Source organism: Oncorhynchus kisutch, linkage group LG20 (genome assembly GCF_002021735.2).
Source record: "Oncorhynchus kisutch isolate 150728-3 linkage group LG20, Okis_V2, whole genome shotgun sequence".
Taxonomy (NCBI): domain Eukaryota; kingdom Metazoa; phylum Chordata; class Actinopteri; order Salmoniformes; family Salmonidae; genus Oncorhynchus; species Oncorhynchus kisutch.
In genome coordinates this window covers 34830197-34850917 of record NC_034193.2, presented here as the reverse complement: position 1 = coordinate 34850917, position 20721 = coordinate 34830197, and the positions used below count along the sequence as shown (strand labels likewise).

General features: G+C 40.9%; 1 protein-coding gene across 2 annotated transcripts; it reads right to left on the bottom strand.

Annotated features, from left to right (window-relative positions):
- Nucleotides 1-3140: 3140 nt before the first annotated feature.
- Nucleotides 3141-19047, bottom strand: LOC109884407 (zinc finger protein 135-like). 2 transcript variants are annotated; one of them, XM_031798737.1, is made up of 2 exons: nt 18386-19047; nt 3141-6031 (listed from the first exon to the last, which is right to left on the bottom strand). In XM_031798737.1, exons 1-2 carry the CDS (start codon nt 18762-18764, stop codon nt 4731-4733), a joined length of 1680 nt encoding a protein of 559 aa, XP_031654597.1. In that variant the 5' UTR covers nt 18765-19047; the 3' UTR covers nt 3141-4730. The 2 variants fall into 2 exon arrangements, with proteins under 2 accessions (XP_031654597.1, XP_031654598.1); XM_031798738.1 differs by having other exon boundaries at nt 18395-18587.
- Between the last annotated feature and the right edge of the window lie 1674 nt (nt 19048-20721).

Sequence of the window (20721 nt, the reverse complement as noted above, 5' to 3'; positions counted from 1 at the left end):
GGTGTAGGGTGGAAGCTGTCTCGAAGTAACAGGGAATTCCTGTCAGTCGGCTTCCTGTAATAGTCTGTGCTAAAGCCACTCCCCGCCCTCTTAATCAAAATGTCCAGGTAACTTGTTTCATGCGCATCAAAGGTGAGGGTGAATTTCAGATGTTCACTGCTTGTATTGATGAAGGAGTGGAATCGATGAAGTTCCTCTGCTGTCCCCTGGAATGGAAGGAACACGTCATCAATGAAGCCTTTTTCAGAGCCTGATGTGCTATAATGGATTGTTAGGGCAGTCAATCACATTCTTCTCTAACAAACCCCACATACAGATTGGCATAATTAGATGCTATTTTGAAACTACAATGACCATAATGCACTGCGTGTCTACTTGTCTTTATTTTACACCTGCTATGATTTCAAGGTTTTACTGCTAACCTACAAAGAATTACATTAGCTTGCTCCTACCTATCTCTCTGATTTGGTCCTGCCGTACATACCTACACGTACGCTACGGTCACAAGACGCAGGCCTCCTAATTGTCCCTAGAATTTCTAAGCAAACAGCTGGAGGCAGGGCTTTTTCCTATAGAGCTCCATTTTTATGGAATGGTCTGCCTACCCACGTGAGAGACGCAAACTCGGTCTCAACCTTTAAGTCTTTACTGAAGACTCATCTCTTCAGTGGGTCATATGATTGAGTGTAGTCTGGCCCAGGAGTGTGAAGGTGAACGGAAAGGCTCTGGAGCAACGAACCGCCCTTGCTGTCTCTGCCTGGCCGGTTCCCCTCTTTCCACTGGGATTGTCTGCCTCTAACCCTATTACAGGGGCTGAGTCACTGGCTTACTAGGGCTCTTTCATACCGTCCCTAGGAGTGGTGCGTCACTTGAGTGGGTTGAGTCACTGATGTGATCTTCCTGTCTGGGTTGGCGCCCCTCCTTGGGTTGTGCCGTGGCGGAGATCTTTGTGGGCTATACTCTGCCTTGTCTCAGGACGGTAAGTTGGTGGTTGAAGATATCTCTCTAGTGGTGTGGGGGCTGTGCTTTGGCAAATTGGGTGGGGTTATATCCTTCCTGTTTGGCCCTGTGCGGGGGTGTCATCGGATGGGGCCACAGTGTCTCCTGACCCCTCCTGTCTCAGCCTCCAGTATTTATGCTGCAGTAGTTTATGTGTCGGGGGATAGGGTCAGTTTGTTATATCTGGAGTACTTCTCCTGTCCTATCCGGTGTCCTGTGTGAATTTAAGTATGCTCTCTCTAATTCTCTCTTTCTCTCTTTCTTTCTCTCTCTCAAAGGACCTGAACTCTAGGACCATGCCTCAGGACTACCTGACATGATGACTCCTTGCTGTCCCCAGTCCACCTGGCCGTGCTGCTGCTCCAGTTTCAACTGTTCTGCCTGTGATTATTATTATTTAACCATGCTGGTCATTTATGAACATTTGAACATCTTGGCCATGTTCTGTTATAATCTCCACCCGGCACAGCCAGAAGAGGACTGGCCACCCCACATAGCCTGGTTCCTCTCTAGGTTTCTTCCTAGGTTTTGGCCTTTCTAGGGAGTTTTTACTAGCCACCGTGCTTCTATACCTGCATTGCTTGCTGTTTGGGGTTTTAGGCTGGGTTTCTGTACAGCACTTTGAGATATCAGCTGATGTACGAAGGGCTATATAAATACATTTGATTTCATTTCATTTCATTTAAAAGAGACAGAAGAATGCATAATGGTCAATGCTATCTGGAATCCTTGGGACATCCCTACCTTAACCCCTACTTTCACCATTTTAAATGTCAACTTCAACGGGCTAGGGACGTCCCAAGGATGTATCTCTACCTGAAAATACATGATCTAAGTGATTGATCGTTGCTATTCAGCAGTCATAAAGCCTTATTTACTTTAATGAACTACTAAAATAGTGTCTTTGTCACAGCAGCTCTACACTTTATTGACTGATTGATCCATTCATCCTTCCATGCCTCCTCAGCCTTCCTCTCCTCTCCTCTGAAGACCCAGTGAGGGAGGAGCTCAGTCAGAGAGCTGTTGAGGGACTGATTAGGAAGAACACTTACAGCCAGAGAGGTGAGATGTCACAGATGGTAAATATTTATGTCCCCTTAGTGGTTCATCACGTAAGCAAAAGGGAATATGTTCCATCATCTATGTTTATTTACATTAGTGCAAGTTATCCACTGATATTGGTGTAATTTCTCACCCCTTTTGGCTGTATGAAAGTTAATTTCCCCTCAGACACAAACATTTGTCCTTTGATATTATGAAGGTATTTGTGTAGAATGTTCTTTTCACCCCATCTCTTTACATTGCTGATACATATTCAGTGGCCTGACTGCATCCAGACTATGTCAAAGGCCCATCCTGGTAGATCTGAACCTAATGCAACTTGGAGAGATCAGATAACAGAAGTCACATTTAGGTGCCAGGTGTAACTGACACCATAGATGCTACATATCCATCACTTTGAGTGTTTTATATAATATGACTAAAAGTGTTGCAGGGACAGTCAAGAAATGGAACGGCAAGGCCACAGAACATGACATAAGCAGAGCTGTGGGAGATCACCTCAAGCCCTGGTAGAGCCGAGGGTTGTGTTTCAAGCCTGTTGAAGGAGTGGTAAAAGTGGGATTGATCCATTTGTTTGTTTCTGAGTAGTTGAATCCTTTGACATGGGATTGATACTGATTTTCATACTAAAGAGGGACCAAGACTCTTTCGATTGGTCGGTCATTGGGTTCATATATAGATCTCCCTCACTAACTTTAAGCATCAGCTGTCAGAGCAGCTTAACGATGATTGCGCCTGTACACAGCCCATCTGTAAATAGCCACACCCAACTACCTCATCCCCGTATTTTTATTTATTTTTGCTCCTTTGCATCCCAGTATCTCTACTTGCACATCTTTCACCCCAGTGTTTAATTGCTAAATTGTAATTATTTCACCACTATGGCCTTACCTCCTTACTCCATTTGCACACACTGTATATAGATTTTTCTGTTGTGTACTTTTGTTTATCCCACGTGTAACTATGTGTTTTTGTCGCACCGCTTTGCTTTTTCTTGGCCAGGTCACAGTTGTTAATTAGAACTTTATCTCAACTGGCCTACCTGGTTATATAAAGGTGAAATAAAAATAACATTTTGTTGTTGAAATCAAATCAAGCTTTATTTATACAGCACATTTCAGACATGGATGCACAGGAAAAAACAAATAAAAGAATGAAAATAAACAAATATTTAGTACACAATAAACAAGACTAATAACTGAAAGACTAATGGGCACCCTAAGGAAATTCCATTGATTAAAATATTAATAGGATGCAATATCCAACCCAAAATACAAGCTTGTTTTTTTTAAAGAGGGGTTCTGAAAGACACTATGGGGGTGTCCACTGAATGTTGACTAGTAACAACAACTGGGATCTAAAAGACACCCACCATGAGACCCACTAAATCTGCCCAAGAAGAGACAAACAAAAGAAAAACCCACACCAAATATAGACAGGAAGCAAAACAAAAAGGTGGCGACTCTCCACATCTATCAAGACAACTGGAGCACTGGGCCAGACAGTCTTAAATAGAACCTGGACCAGCTCAGGTGAAACACCTTCCCACTGACGAGATGGACAAGCCAGCACATGTGTAACACATACTGACTAACGAGGTGACACCAATCAGTGCAACGAAGACACATTTCAGTTGAACACATTCAGTTGTTCAACTGACTAGGTATCCCCCTTTCCTACGAGCTAAGGTCCAACTTGAAAATATAAATGGAAAAACCAAAGCCTGTAACACCTTCCCCTTTAAGACAACAAATATATCCTATATTTTTGTTGGACAAGTTTGCTCAACACCAACAAAAAACAACTTGCTGTCAACAATTAAAAACAAGGAAAAAAAACAGTTCTAAATATTAATATACAATATAATTGTACCCAAAAATTGTCAGTTGGTTGCATAAATAATTATTACTGAATGTTACATGAATTGTAAATATGAAATATCAAAACCAAATATACACCTCTTCGTTAATATGTGTTGGCAATAATTGACTTAATGGTGAGGCATGGAATAATAAAACATCTTTCGTCAGGCTTTTGTCAGGCTGAATGTTTGAAATATGGGATCATTTGAGACATGCTTCTTCAGTAAGTGGAATAAAGACAAGTAGCATTTGAATGTTGTAAAGAAATACTGGAGTGATGTAGGATTTTTAAGAAAATTGATTATAGACCAATGTATTATACTGTGTCCATGTGTTTATGCTGCAAGTATGTTGAAATTAAGTTGTTTTCCAGTCATTGAAAAAACAACCCGAAAATACATCTTTTCAACTTTCACTTTCAACTACAATCGAACATAGTCCTATTGTCTTTTCAATGACATTTTGCTAAATTGGAATAGCGCAATGTCAAAACACAGTTTTAACATGTCGAAATCAATAACCAATATGCAAAAAGTTCAGGATATATTGAAAACCGAAACATGTTGAAGTGTTGCGTTTTGATTCAAGTGGGCCACCAACATGGTAAGTGTAACACAATTGTCACTTTTTGTTAAATCACATAAATAGTACTCTTTCAATTCAGAGCCTGGATTTTTCCGCTGAGGCTAATATCAACTGAACAGGGGACAAACGTTTAGGTTTCTACATTCTGACATTCATTCAAATATTGCTACGACAATGTTAAAACATTCTACATTGTGACATTGATATCATGAAACAACTTCTTCATGTATGCATTTTCTGATGTTTAATCAGAGACCTTTTATCAGAGTATCTCTTCGCACATTGATCACAGCTATAAGATTTCTCTCCTGTGTGTGTTCTCTGGTGAATAGTTAGATAGCAAGATGTGGAAAAACCCTTCCCACATTGATTACAGCTAAAAGGTTTCTCTCCAGTGTGTGTTCTCTGGTGTACTATCAGGCTGCTTGGGTGAGAAAAACTCTTCCCACATTGATCACAGCCAAAAGGTTTCTCTCCAGGAGTGTGTGTTCTCTGGTGTTTAGTTAGACAGCTAGCTGTGGTAAAACTCTTCCCACATTGATTACAGCTAAAAGGTTTCTCTCCAGTGTGTGTTCTCTGGTGTGATTTCAGGGTTTGAAGCCCAATAAAAGTCATTCCACAGTGATCACAGCCATAAGGTTTCTCTCCTGTGTGTATTCTCTGGTGTATAGTTAGACAGCTAGATGTAGTAAAACCCTTCCCACAGTGATCACAGCTATAAGGTTTCTCTCCTGTGTGTCCCCGCTGGTGTACTATCAGGTTGCTTAGCTGAGTAAAGCTCTTCCCACATTGATCACAGCAATAAGGTTTCTCTCCAGTGTGTGTTCTCTGGTGTATAGTTAGACGGCTAGATGTAGTAAAACCCTTCCCACATTGATCACAGCTAAAAGGTTTCTCTCCTGTGTGTCCACGCTGGTGTACTATCAGGCTGCTTAGCTGAGAAAAACTTGTCCCACATTGATAACAGCCAAAAGGTTTCTCTCCAGAATGTATTCTCTGGTGTGACTTCAGGGTTTGTAGCAGAATAAATCTCTTCCCACATTGATCACAGGCGTAAGGTTTCTCTCCTGTGTGTGTTCTCTGGTGTATAGTTAGATAGCTAGATGAAGTAAAACTCTTCCCACATTGATCACAGCTATAGGGTTTCTCTCCTGTGTGTGTTCTCTGGTGTATAGTTAGATTGCTAGATGTTGTAAAACTCTTCCCACATTGATCACAGCTATAGGGTTTCTCTCCTGTGTGTGATCTCTGGTGTGATTTCAGGGTGTGTAGCAGAGTAAAACTTTTCCCACATTGATCACAGCCGTAAGGTTTCTCTCCTGTGTGAATTCTTTGATGTATTTTAAGGTTTGATGAAGAGTTGAATCTTTTCCCACAGTCAGAGCAGCAGTGAGTTCTCTTCCCTGTGGTTTTATGTTGGTGTTTCTTGAGGAGTTCTGATCTGGAGAGACTCTTCTCTGCCTCGTCAGCATCATGATGTTGTTGAGGCTCCCCAGAGGATCCACGATTGTCCCGTCTCTCTCCTGTGTGAACGACAAAGTCAGACAGATGCTTAAAGGCCCACAACAGCAGAAATCCACTGTTTACTTGAGGTAAAAGGTGATGCCCAGAGCTTACCCATGAAGTTGTACAACAATTGACGTCTGTTAAATTTGAAAGTCAAGATAGCAACAATAGTCAGATGTAGTCTTGTTTTCACATTAGTAGTAACATCGATGATTGTAGGCTAGTTGTTGAAATCCTAAACAGTGTGCCAGACGACCTTTGGTCTCCAATATAGGCCCCTTTCTGTGTTTGCTAAAATCAATGCGCACACAATTTGGTTGCAGAAACTCCTCCCGGCTAATGAGGAAACTGCTAGCTTTGTATGTAGTATATCTGCCTGGAGCAAAAATGTTGAGCGAATATTTTAGATTTTCACAATGTATTCTGAATATTAAGAGTGCTACTCAAGGAAACTCACAAAGTTCTGTGTCTATTCACTAATTCACCACCATGGGGGAAACCTCAGAGAGGTCTCATAGGCTGAGAGCAAAAATAGCCTCCATTTACAAGTTGCTTATGAGTGCATTTCACACTACTTTTGGATTATAATTGTAAGGCTCGCTTGAAACACCTGCTTAATATGTTTCTGTTATTGTCGCAAATCAACTGCTTTATACTTTAAAAATACTTCAACCAGTAATATTCTCTTTGGCTAGCTTTGCCATCAGCCTGACAATGAGGATTTGCACACTAAGTGTTCAACAAATTGGCCCATAACTTCAACCAACAACAACATAGACCTAGGACTATAAATCATTTCATTGTTCAGGTGAAACATGGAAACTAAAATTTCTTTGTCATGACATTTCATAACCAGATAATTTTGGGAATAATCCCACTAGGCTACTCTGTAATGTGTTGTCATTCTAAATTTCCTGAATAAAGGAAAATAGCTCTGTGTGTTATACAATAGCCTGTCCATCAAGGAAAGGTTCTCTACACATTATGAGAAAAGTATCTCTGTCTCCAAACAGGCTAACGAGACCCTACTATAAATCAAGCAGACAACAACACATTATAAACATCAATTTGTTAGGGATGTTGGATCCAACGTGGAGCACGGCATAACTGTCTTTACCAGAGTAATGAATGAAGAAGCACTTTGATTGTTGCTGCATGTTGTGATGTTTGTCATTTGACTGGCATTCAGAAAATGATTTCCTGGATCAGCTGATGATAGTTGAACATGTGACTAACTAAACAGCTACAGCTACATCATTAAAAATGATGTAATTATTGAATAACCACATTAATGACAGAATCCATTTGGGTGTTGTCAATAAAGTTAAGGTGACTCTCGGTTAGAACCATTGGATTTAGCAAACTCTGAAATGATTTAGGATTTCTGTGCCAATGAAAACTGTTTCCCCAGCGTAATATACGGAGACACTAAATGTTACGTGGATAGAGTGCATTTCAGAGATCTGACTACAAAAAACTGTCCTAACAGGACAATAACCTAAACCACAAGGCCAAATCTACACTGGAGGAGCTTACCAAGATGACATTGAATGTTCCCGAGTGGCCTAGTAACAGTTAGACCTTCAAGGCAATTTAAGTCCTATGGAAAGACTTGAACATGGCTTCCTATAGCAATGATCAACAACCAACTTGACAGATCAGGAAGGACTTTCAAAAGAATAATGAATATTCACATGAAGATCAGTCGCCTATTGGATGACATCACGACTTCCCATCAAGCAAACTCCTTGAATGCCTTACTATGACATCACTCACTCCTTCTAGTTTGCAGTTGTCTAAAAAAAAAACTATTTTCCTCAAAACATTTATTTGTTTCCCTTTAGTGTGTTTATACTTTACTGTATTTATATATCACTTTTCTACAGGAAAATGTGAAACATCCCTGGAGGACGTCATGAACAATTCATACAGTACAAAAACATATTCAAGTGTAGAACGCCCTTTTAAAAATCACACACTAGGTCAACAACTGCAGAGTTTGGTCATCCCTGGTCATCCCTACTGCCTCTGATCTAGCGGACTCACTAAACACATGCTTCGTTTGTAAATTATGTCTGAGTGTTCCCATGGCTATTTCTTAAATAGAAATACAAGATAATTGTGCTGTCTGGTTTGCTTAATATATGAAAGGTCAAATCATTTATAGTTTTACCACTGATACTTAAGTATCTTTTAGCAATGACGTTTACTTCGTATTTTACTGGGTGACTTTTACTTGAGACATTTTCTATTAACAAATCTTTACTTTTACTCAAGTATGAGAATTGGGTACTTTTTCAACCACTGTTCAGGACGTTTAGCACCCAATACCCAACATTCACTTGGTGGCTTGAAATAGGAGTGCTGAACTAGGATCTGTTTAGCATTTGTGAGTAGAATGAAGAACATTACTTTAACACTACTGTCTATAAGCTATCATAACATGTGGGTTTTTTCTTGGGGACAAGGTATCGGAACGCTTTTGAATGGTCTACAAAGCATGCCCCCAGGTCAAAGTTGGCTTTTTGCAGACAAGGATAACAACAACATAGTATGTTATCACAACTCTATTAAAAGGATATTCTATACAAGGTGTCACTTCAGCCCTTCTATTTGATGGGAACTAGCCCCTACCCCCCTACACACCTCAAGTTAGCTCTTTCATGCAAACAAAAGGCAACATCAAAAATGGCTCTCTAAAAAGGCTCTCCTCAGATTTGAACTGTCAAACTCTGGTTTGGGGAGCAAACAACATAACCACTACTCTACCGGAGAGACAGAATCTTTTTTTTATTTTTAAAATGCAGAGACCCCTTTTTCCCATGCTATTACCCAACAACCTGTTAAGGGATTTTTTTTATCAATAATGACTAATTATGTATACATTTCAATCAGGACTGACTAATCAGAATACTATTATGTTACTGTATATGTATGATAAAAAATGTAAAAATCCTAGTACTGAATATAATGTGTGTAAATATAATCAAGAATTAGAACAATGACTGTCTGTTCCTTGGTAGAAATGAATGAACTATATCGCCAGACTGGCTAGAATGCTTATCTACACAGGCTGACCTTGGCTCTAGACGATGTGGGAAGGCTTGAGAACTATACAGCCTTTGTACCAGTGTCAAGAAGAGACGGAACAGTTAGAAAACGCTGACGCCATTTTCAGTTTATAACCGGTGGTAAAATGTATCATGGGCAGTACTCTCGAGAATAAATGCTGCTGGTTGATTTTAAAGACGGGTCTCTGTCCATTTTATACAAATAAGAGCCTTACAAATTCTTATGAATTGACAGAGTGTTTAATTTTAATTGGGTATTACAACATACAGGAATTAAATTCCTCTAACACAACCGTATTCTAACCTTATTCTAAAATCAAGCTAGATTGGAGACTTATTTTTGAATAGAAATAATCAGTATACAGAATTTGACATTGAATGTAAAGAACATGGATTGAAAGTGAATTACAATAGTATTTTTTTTTAAACCCTGTAATCAATGATCATTTCTAAATACATAACTTGCCCAATCATGTCTAAGCAATGATTACTTCCAGTGAGGATGGAATTGCGCTATGACGCATAACCACAGTGGGCTACAGGCATAATCCACATAAGCAGTAGCCAGGGGGCCACCGACCATTATTATCATTATTATTTATTTTTTATCAGCGGTCACTTACTGTTGTGTTACAATAGTGAAATACACAAGGTGACATTTAGAGATTTTGTTGTGAATCAGCAGTTGGTTATCAAATAAAAGTTTGTCACATACACATATGTTATCGCACGGACAGCAAAATGTTGGTTTCTAGCTCCAACAATGCAGTAATACCTAACAATACAAAACACACAATCCTAAAAATGTATGCAGTAAATATCAGAACAAATATTGCCAGTCACAATTAGCCATGTCAGCTACAAAAATGTCGATTGGTAAGTTAGTCTAGCCAGTTATCTAAACTTCTTGTAATAATGGCCCGATACCGACTGGGCACGCAGGGGCAAGTGCCCAAGGGCCCTGACCTCCAGGAGGCCCCCAATGATTGTGTTAGACACTCTCACTCAGATATGGTTAACACTGCATAAATCTTGGCAAAATGTGTAGAATTGCAGCAAATTCACTGTAATACTGCACCTTTTCTCTGCTCCATGGCAAAATGAGTCTAATTGCATGAAATGTATTCAAAATTGCTATAAACCTTTCCCTGCAAAATGGCCACAATTGAAATTGCTGAATTATTTACATCTCTCTCCACCGTCAAGAGGGGGGAGGGCACTACAACATTTTGCCAGCGAGGTGGGCAGCCCCCAAACCAAATATTGGTTAGGGCCCCCAATAGCCATGTTAAGATCCAAATGAACAACATAACATGGACAGAGGGGGACCTGGGACTTCATCCACAAATCATCTCAGAGTAATTGCTGATCTAGGATGTGTCTATAATCTTATTTTTGTTGTAAACTGATCACTCCTACTCTGAGACACTTGATACGTAAGGCCCCAGGCTAGATTGAATGTTAACACTTGGCCCCTGGGGTTGAGTGGGGTCATATGGGTATCAAACTTCATGCTAATGAATTTACCTGGAGTAGGAGTAATGAGTTATTGCTGATGTGGACGAGGCAGAGGCTCAAGTATTTCCACTGTACAAGATATATGTGGAATGGTTACAGACAATATACAGGTGACAGGTCAAAAGTATATTATATGCAAATAACAGGATTGGGTTGTGTAGCTGACAGTAGTGGCTCGCTCAATCTTTACATATATCCCTCCTTTTGTCCTCCCTAGTAGTAATCACTGATTAGAAATGACTAGACGGGTTAAAGCCCTGTAGTGGAGCCCTGCCCATTCCTGTCTAAGCAATGATTACTTCAAGGAGGGAGGCGCCGACAGAGATGGCCGCCTCGCTTCGCGTTCCTAGGAAACTATGCACTTTTTTGTTTTTTTACGTGTTATTTCTTACACTAGTACCCCAGGTCATCTTAGGTTTCATCACATACAGCCGAGAAGAACTACTGAATATAAGATCAGCGTCAACTCACCATCAGTACGACCAAGAATATGTTTTTCGCGATGCGGATCCTGTGTTCTGCCTTACAACCAGTGCCACGGGATGGTTCCCATGCAGCGACCCAAAAAAACGACTCAGAAAAAGAGGGAAACGAAGCGGTCTTCTGGTCAGACTCCGGAGACGGGCACATCGTGCACCACTCCCTAGCATTCTTCTTGCCAATGTCCAGTCTCTTGACAACAAGGTTGATGAAATCCGAGCAAGGGTAGCATTCCAGAGGGACATCAGAGACTGTAACGTTCTCTGCTTCACGGAAACATGGCTAACTGGAGAGACGCAATCCGAAGCGGTGCAGCCAGCGGGTTTCTCCACGCATCGCGCCGACAGAAACGAACATCTTTCTGGTAAGAAGAGGGGCGGGGGCGTATGCCTTATGGCCAACGTGACATGGTGTGATGAAAGAAACATACAGGAACTCAAATCCTTCTGTTCACCTGATTTAGAATTCCTCACAATCAAATGTAGACCGCATTATCTACCAAGAGAATTCTCTTCGATTATAAACACAGCCGTATATATCCCCCCCCCAAGCAGACACATCGATGGCTCTGAACGAACTTTATTTAACTCTCTGCAAACTGGAAACGATTTATCCGGAGGCTGCATTCATTGTAGCCGGGGACAAGGCTAATCTGAAAACAAGACTCCCTAAATTTTATCAGCATATCGATTGCGCAACCAGGGGTGGAAAGACCCTGGATCATTGTTACTCTAACTTCCGCGACGCATATAAGGCCCTGCCCCGCCCCCCTTTCGGAAAAGCTGACCACGACTCCATTTTGTTGATCCCTGCCTACAGACAGAAACTAAAACAAGAAGCTCCCACGCTGAGGTCTGTCCAACGCTGGTCCGACCAAGCTGACTCCACACTCCAAGACTGCTTCCATCACGCGGACTGGGAGATGTTTCGTATTGCGTCAGCCAACAACATTGACGAATACGCTGATTCGGTGTGCGAGTTCATTAGAACGTGCGTTGAAGATGTCGTTCCCATAGCAACGATTAAAACATTCCCCAACCAGAAACCGTGGATTGATGGCAGCATTCGTGTGGAACTGAAGGCGCGAACCACTGCTTTTAATCAGGGCAAGGTGTCTGGTAACATGACTGAATACAAACAGTGCAGCTATTCCCTCCGCAAGGCTATCAAACAAGCTAAGCGCCAGTACAGAGACAAAGTAGAATCTCAATTCTTCCTGACGGGCCGCCCCCAGGTGGTGAGGGTAGGCAACAACATCTCCTCCCCGCTGATCCTCAACACTGGGGCCCCACAAGGGTGCGTTCTGAGCCCTCTCCTGTACTCCCTGTTCACCCACGACTGCGTGGCCACGCACGCCTCCAACTCAATCATCAAGTTTGCGGACGACACAACAGTGGTAGGCTTGATTACCAACAACGACGAGACGGCCTACAGGGAGGAGGTGAGGGCCCTCGGAGTGTGGTGTCAGGAAAATAACCTCACACTCAACGTCAACAAAACTAAGGAGATGATTGTGGACTTCAGGAAACAGCAGAGGGAACACCCCCCCATCCACATCGATGGAACAGTAGTGGAGAGGGTAGCAAGTTTTAAGTTCCTCGGCATACACATCACAGACAAACTGAATTGGTCCACTCACACAGACAGCATCGTGAGGAAGGCGCAGCAGCGCCTCTTCAACCTCAGGAGGCTGAAGAAATTCGGCTTGTCACCAAAAGCACTCACAAACTTCTACAGATGCACAATCGAGAGCATCCTGGCGGGCTGTATCACCGCCTGGTATGGCAACTGCACCGCCCTCAACCGTAAGGCTCTCCAGAGGGTAGTGAGGTCTGCACAACGCATCACCGGGGGCAAACTACCTGCCCTCCAGGACACCTACACCACCCGATGCTACAGGAAGGCCATAAAGATCATCAAGGACATCAACCACCCGAGCCACTGCCTGTTCACCCCGCTGTCATCCAGAAGGCGAGGTCAGTACAGGTGCATCAAAGCTGGGACCGAGAGACTGAAAAACAGCTTCTATCTCAAGGCCATCAGACTGTTAAACAGCCACCACTAACATTGAGTGGCTACTGCCAACACACTGTCAATGACACTGACTCTACTCCAGCCACTTTAATCATGGGAATTGATGGGAAATGATGTAAATATATCACTAGCCACTTTAAACAATGCTACCTTATATAATGTTACTTACCCTACATTATTCATCTCATATGCATACGTAGATACTGTACTCTATATCATCGACTGTATCCTTATGTAATACATGTATCACTAGCCACTTTAACTATGCCACTTGGTTTACATACTCATCTCATAGGTATATACTGTACTCGATATCATCTACTGTATCTTGCCTATGCTGCTCTGTACCATCACTCATTCATATATCCTTATGTACATATTTCTTATCCCCTTACACTGTGTATAAGACAGTAGTTTTTTTTGGAATTGTTAGTTAGATTACTTGTTCGTTATTACTGCATTGTCGGAACTAGAAGCACAAGCATTTCGCTACACTCGCATTAACATCTGCTAACCATGTGTATGTGACAAATACATTTGATTTGATTTGAGTTGCTCAGTAATTTGTATCAAACATCTCAGTTCTCCCAAAGTGCCCCCTTTCAATTCTCTGCATGAACAGGAAATATGGTGGAAACTCCTTTTGGGCCAATCTAATGCTTTTACATTTATGGCGAATAGTGAATCATATTATGTACGCCCTTCAGGAGAAGTGAGTGTTTGATGTCATTACACTAAATTGAAATATTGATCATAATAAGTGATTTCTTACAGACATCCCACCAAATGATGTTAAATATTTTTCAAAAGGACAAATTAAGAAAGACTACAAATGAAATGCATCACCCACACATATTCAATGTCTACATGAACAAATATAGCAATGTGTAGAATAAATTAGCAATTTCAATTGTCAATGATTGACATTTCCCCTCATCCCAAATCACACGTCATGTCTACATCAAGTAGCTCCTTTCCATCTAACTGCACCGTAGGTCGGCCCACGTGGGACAAGTGAGAGGGGGAAAAAAAATTGCACGCTAGATCAAACAATGAAAGTTCAGCAGGATGTCATCCAGAATGTGGAAATTTAAGGCCCTTTGCAAGGGGTCAAAGGTCACAATAGGGCAGAATGGAAAGTATCACCAATAACCAGAGACTGGATGTATTATTAGTGTATTTGTATACTGTTCTGCATATACACAAAGAACCTGGTAAATTTTTCCCCCGTTAGTTGGAATTTCTCTACCCCACACTGTCAGATAGTCAAGTTATAGTTGTCATAGTTCATGAATGTCATTGACAGGAAAGTTGTGGTTAGCTAATGGCCAACTTTCACCAAAATGGAGAAATGTGTTGTTCTTGTGTATATGTAAGACTTAAAGCATAATAAATGCAAAAAGTAACTAAATGTTTTCTGGTAGGGTCCACTACATTATAGGCCCTGTCCGGGGGAATCATAGGCCCAGTCCGGGGGAATCATAGGCCATTGGCCACAGTGTCTCCCTACCCATCCTATCTCAGCCTCCAGTATTTATGTTTTTTAGGAGGGGTTCTGAAAGACACTATGGGGGTGTCCACTGAATGTTGACTAGTAACAACAACTGGGATCTAAAAGACACCCACCATGAGACCCACTAAATCTGCCCAAGAAGAGACAAACAAAAGAAAAACCCACACCAAATATAGACAGGAAGCAAAACAAAAAGGTGGCGACTCTCCACATCTATCAAGACAACTGGAGCACTGGGCCAGACAGTCTTAAATAGAACCTGGACCAGCTCAGGTGAAACACCTTCCCACTGACGAGATGGACAAGCCAGCACATGTGTAACACATACTGACTAACGAGGTGACACCAATCAGTGCAACGAAGACACATTTCAGTTGAACACATTCAGTTGTTCAACTGACTAGGTATCCCCCTTTCCTACGAGCTAAGGTCCAACTTGAAAATATAAATGGAAAAACCAAAGCCTGTAACACCTTCCCCTTTAAGACAACAAATATATCCTATATTTTTGTTGGACAAGTTTGCTCAACACCAACAAAAAACAACTTGCTGTCAACAATTAAAAACAAGGGAAAAAAACATAGTTCTAAATATTAATATACAATCATATTTTTTTCTCCTTTTCCTAGAATCCTATTTTAGAATCCTAAAATTCACAAGCTTCTAGAACTCATGAGCTTCTATAACACTTGTCTTCCTACAACTGCAGAGTTTGTGCCCCTGGTCATCCCTACTGCCTCTGATCTAGCGGACTCACTAAACACATTCTTCGTTTGTAAATTATGTCTGAGTGTTCCCATGGCTATTTCTTAAATAGAAATACAAGATAATTGTGCTGTCTGGTTTGCTTAATATATGAAAGGTCAAATCATTTATAGTTTTACCACTGATACTTAAGTATCTTTTAGCAATGACGTTTACTTCGTATTTTACTGGGTGACTTTTACTTGAGACATTTTCTATTAACAAATCTTTACTTTTACTCAAGTATGAGAATTGGGTACTTTTTCAACCACTGTTCAGGACGTTTAGCACCCAATACCCAACATTCACTTGGTGGCTTGATCATCATAGGCCCAGTCCGGGGGAATCATAGGACATGGCCACAGTGTCTCCCTACCCCTCGTATCTCAGCCTCCAGTATTTATGTTGCAAAAGTTTGTGTCAGAGGGCTAGGGTCAATCTGTTATATCTGGAGTATTTCTCCTGTCTCATGCACCCTCTAATTCTCTCTCTCTTCCTCCCTCTCCCCTCCCAGAGGGCCTGAGCCCTGGAACCATGCCTAAGGACTTCCTGGCCTGATGACAACAACCTCTCCCTCAATGTGAGCAAGACAAAGAGGCTGATCGTGGACTTTAGGAAAAGGAGGGCCGAACAGGCCCCCATTAACATTGACAGAGCTGAAGTGTAGCGAGTCGAGAGTTCCAAGTTCCTTGGTGTCCACATCACCAACAAACTATCATGGTCAAAACACACCAACACAGTTGTGAAGAGGGCACGACAAAACCTTTCCCCCTCAGGAAACTGACCATCCCCAGATCCTCAAAAGTTCTACAGCTGCACCATCGAGAGCATCCTGAGAGATTGTATAACCGCCTGGTACGGCAACTGCTGGGCATCTGGCCATAAGGCGCTAGAGGGTAGTGCGTACGGCCCAGTACATTACTGTGTCAAAGCTTCCTGACATCAAGGACCTATATACTAAGCGTTGTCACAGGAAGGGCCAAACAATAGTCAAAAGAGCCCCCACCCCCCCAGTGTTTTTACACTGCTGCTACTCACTGTTAATTATAAATGCAAAGTCACTTTACAAATGACCTCAACTAACCTGTACCCCCGCACATTGACTCGGTGCCGGTACCCCATGTATATAGCCTCATTATTGTTATGTAATTGTCTTGTGTTATTTATGGATGTAATTACATTTTTTTACTTTAGTTTACTTAAGAAAATTTTTACGAAAATCTTAATATTTCTTAACCTGCAGGAGTGCTGATCTACGATCAAACCCACCCCTGTCCATATGATCTTATTCCAGAGACAACTGATTCAGAATGATCTAGGCAAAGCTGATCGAAGAAAAATTATCCTCTGTACGCATTTATGAAATGTCTCAGGCTAAGAATGCTGAACTGGAATCAGCCCCCCCCCCCCCCCCGTCAAAGTAATGTTATTCATTCTACTCACAAATGCTAAACAGATCCTAGTTCAGCACTCCTACATCAAGCCACCAAGTGAATGTTGGGTATTGGGTGCTAAACATCTTGAACAGTGGTTGAAAAAGTACCCAACTGTCATACTTTAGTAAAAGTAAAGATATGTTAATAGAAAATGTCTCAAGTAAAAGTGAAAGTCACCCAGTAAAATACGAAGTAAACGTCATTGCTAAAAGACACTTAAGTATCAGTGGTAGAAGTATAAATTATTTGACCCTCCATATATTAAGCAAACCAGATAGCACAATTCTCTTGTATTTTTATTTATTAAATAGCCATGGGAACACTCAGACATAATTTACACATGAAGCATGTGTTCAGTGAGTCTGCTAGATCAGAGGCAGTAAGGATGACCAGGGATGTTCTCTTGATAAGTGTGTGAATTGGACCATTTCCTGTCCGGCTTAGCATTCAAAATGCAAAAAGTACTTTTGGGTGCCAGGGAAACTGTATGGAGTAAAAAATATATTATTTTCTTTAGAAATGTGGTGAAGTTAAATGTAATGTTGTAAAGAAACAGAAATAGTAAAAGTACAGATTAAAAAAAACAGATATAAACGGAATGTTGAAAAAATGGTTGGTTAAGGGCTTCATTTCAGCATTTCACTGTAAGGTCTACACATGTAGTATTCGGCACATGTGACAAATTCAACTTGATTTGTTACACATGAAAACATGTTGCGAACCTGGTGTGACATGTTGAAGCTGTGCTGACACCTAGTGGACATCAAGAGGACCTACACTACACACACACTATAACCTTAAAACAGATAGGATGCTTTACATTAGTTGCTCTTTTTTATTAGACACTAATATAAATGTCCAATAAACAGACGTTCAAAAGTCGGAATGTAAAGCAAAAACGACTGGAAAGTTATTCAAAAGCAGCTGTAGTGAATCAAACATCTTGGGGTTACCTGAAATAGGTAAAAGTATATATTTTACATGTTCTAATTTATTTAATATTTATTTAACTAGGCAAGATGAACTCAACAACATCGACATAGACACAAGTTACCTGCTATATTTGGGAAACAGGATTAACAGAGAACTTGGCAAAATACAATGCATGTTTCTGTAGTATGAGTAGGTATATACAGTTAAATAGGTAAAAATTGTGTACAAGCCACCTAGCAAATAAAATACTGGGGCTTGCGGTCATTAGTTACATTTTAACCACAGCGATTCCCCAATTGAGGCGCAACAGAGTTCACCGGCAAATGCAGGAACACCGGAAATAATTACTAAACCAACGAACGAGAAATGGTAGATGCTACCAAAATGAAAGCACATTTTTCCGAATAAACGTGGTGAGTGAAAAACGTAATTACATAGCTCACTTCCTACCCGGTATCTCATTCTACTGTTATACGACTCTGTATGCGTTGTTTGTTGGCAACCTTGATATTTACGAAGTTTTTGGAACGGATTCCTGTTGGAACGTACCTCAAATTATACCCACCCTTTTATAAGATAGTACTCACTGTATTTACTGGTGTTAATCAGATCAATGTCCCTGTTTTATAAGATAGTACTCACTGTACTTACTGGTGTTTATCAGATCTCCAGTCTGCTCTTCTTCGTCCTCCTCTAATGTGACAGTAATCTCCCCCTCATCATCCTTCATTCCAAAAACGTCTTCATCTTCTTTCACGTCATCCTCCACTCCAAAAACTGCATCTTCCTCTTCTTTTACTGCAACATCTACCTCCTCTTTCACTCTGAACGCGTCTTCCTCTTTCACTGAAACGTCTTTCTCTTCTTCTTTCACTGTAACAGCCTCACCCTCTACTTCTTGTTTCACAGTAACATCCTCTTCTTCCTTCTCCTCTTTCACGACAATGTTCAGTCCCAGAGCTTCTTTCTCCGTCCAGCAGATCTCTTCTTTAACAGGAGGGGGGTAGTTTAGTGAGCTCATGTTCGGGGATGTTAGCTAGCTAGCTATCATTAGCGACTAGGCTAGTGCTAACTTAACCAGCCAGCTACTATAGCTGACTAATACAAAATAAGGTAATATTAAATTAAATAGGTTAACAAGTAGATACGACAGAAATGTGTCTAAAACACAGTAGCTAATATAGACCGAAAGCGTATTAAGAGCTTGAATCTTTCGGCTATGTTGGCTACCGAGGTGACGAGCTGTTTCTGAAGAACCGTCCAATAGATTATACGTCACGCTGGCAGCGTCGCCTGGAAGACGCACATCCGCTGACTGGAGGGGAAACGCAGTTGAGGATTATATTTTATTTTCAGACAAAGATTATTTTAAATGGATTTTATTAAATAATACTATTGTACTGAGACATACAAAGACAGGAATGTGTTGATGGATTAGTGCAAATAAAACGAATGTTTTCTACAGTACATTTAAGGCAGTTTAATTAAGTCAGTAGCCAGCTACTGTAGGTCTATTCTGCTCCAACATGGAGTAACAATACATCATGTAGATGTTTATAATGAACAGACTAGGTCTATACTGCTCCTACATGGTGTAACAATACATCATGTAGATGTATATAACGAACAGACTAGGTCTATACTGCTACTACATGGTGTAACAATACATCGTGTAGATGTATATAATGAACAGATTAGGTCTATACTGCTCCTACATGGTGTAACAATACATCATGTAGATGTATATAACGAACAGACTAGGTCTATACTGCTCCTACATGGTGTAACAATACATCATGTAGATGTATATAATGAACAGACTAGGTCTATACTGCTCCTACATGGTGTAACAATACATCATGTAGATGTATACTACCGTCCAAAAGTTTGGGGTCACTTAGAAATGTCCTTGTTTTTGAAAGAAAATCAAATGTTTTAATTTATCATTTATAAAAACCAGTTTTTGCTTTGTCATTATGGGGTCTTGTGATGGGGTATTGGGATGTCATTATGGGGTATTGTGTGTACATTGATGAGGGGGGGAAAATATATTTAATCCATGTCAGAATAAGGCTGTAACGTAACAAAATGTGGAAAAAGTGAAAGGGTCTGAATACTTTCCAAATGCACTGTATATATAGGGGCAGTACTCAGTGACATCACTTCATGAAACAGGAGGTACATAGGTTCACAATATCAACATTCAAAGTATCAAAATATATGACCAAGCTAGAGGTTCACTGATGATCAACCTCCTCCTTCACATATGACTCCTGATGATCAACCTCCTCCTTCACATCTGACTCCTGATGATCAACCTCCTCCTTCACATCTGACTCCTGATGATCAACCTCCTCCTTCACATCTGACTTCTGATTATCAAGCTCCTCCTTCTCATCTGACTCCTGATGATCAACCTCCTCCTTCACATCTGACTCCTGATGATCAACCTCCTCCTTCTCATCTGACTCCTGATGATCAACCTCCTCCTTCTCGTCTGACTCCTGATGATCAACCTCCTCCTTCTCGTCTGACTCCTGATGATCCTCCTTCACATCTGACTCCTGATTATCAACCTCCTCCTTCACATCTGACTCCAGTGATCAACCTCCTCCTTCACATCTGACTCCAGTGATCAATCCCCCCATTAATTAGAGCTGTCAGCTAAGTGGTGATCGATAATGGTGAGGGGTCAAGAGTTAATTCAGTTATGTTGTGTGACCTGTGAGTGTGTTAGTGAGTTGGAATGAACTTTTAAACTCGCTTAATTCTAGGTCAGGAGGAGGGGATTCATTAAGCAATGAAATTACGTCATGTTATTGTACATAAACTGTTCCTCGTGGTAACGTGGCAGCGCATTCCGAGAATAAATTCTGTTACCTATTATTGATAAGACTGGTCTCCGTCTATTTTATGCAAACAAGAATCTTACAAATTCTCAAAATAGATTAAGGGAATTCAATTAATGAAAACATATT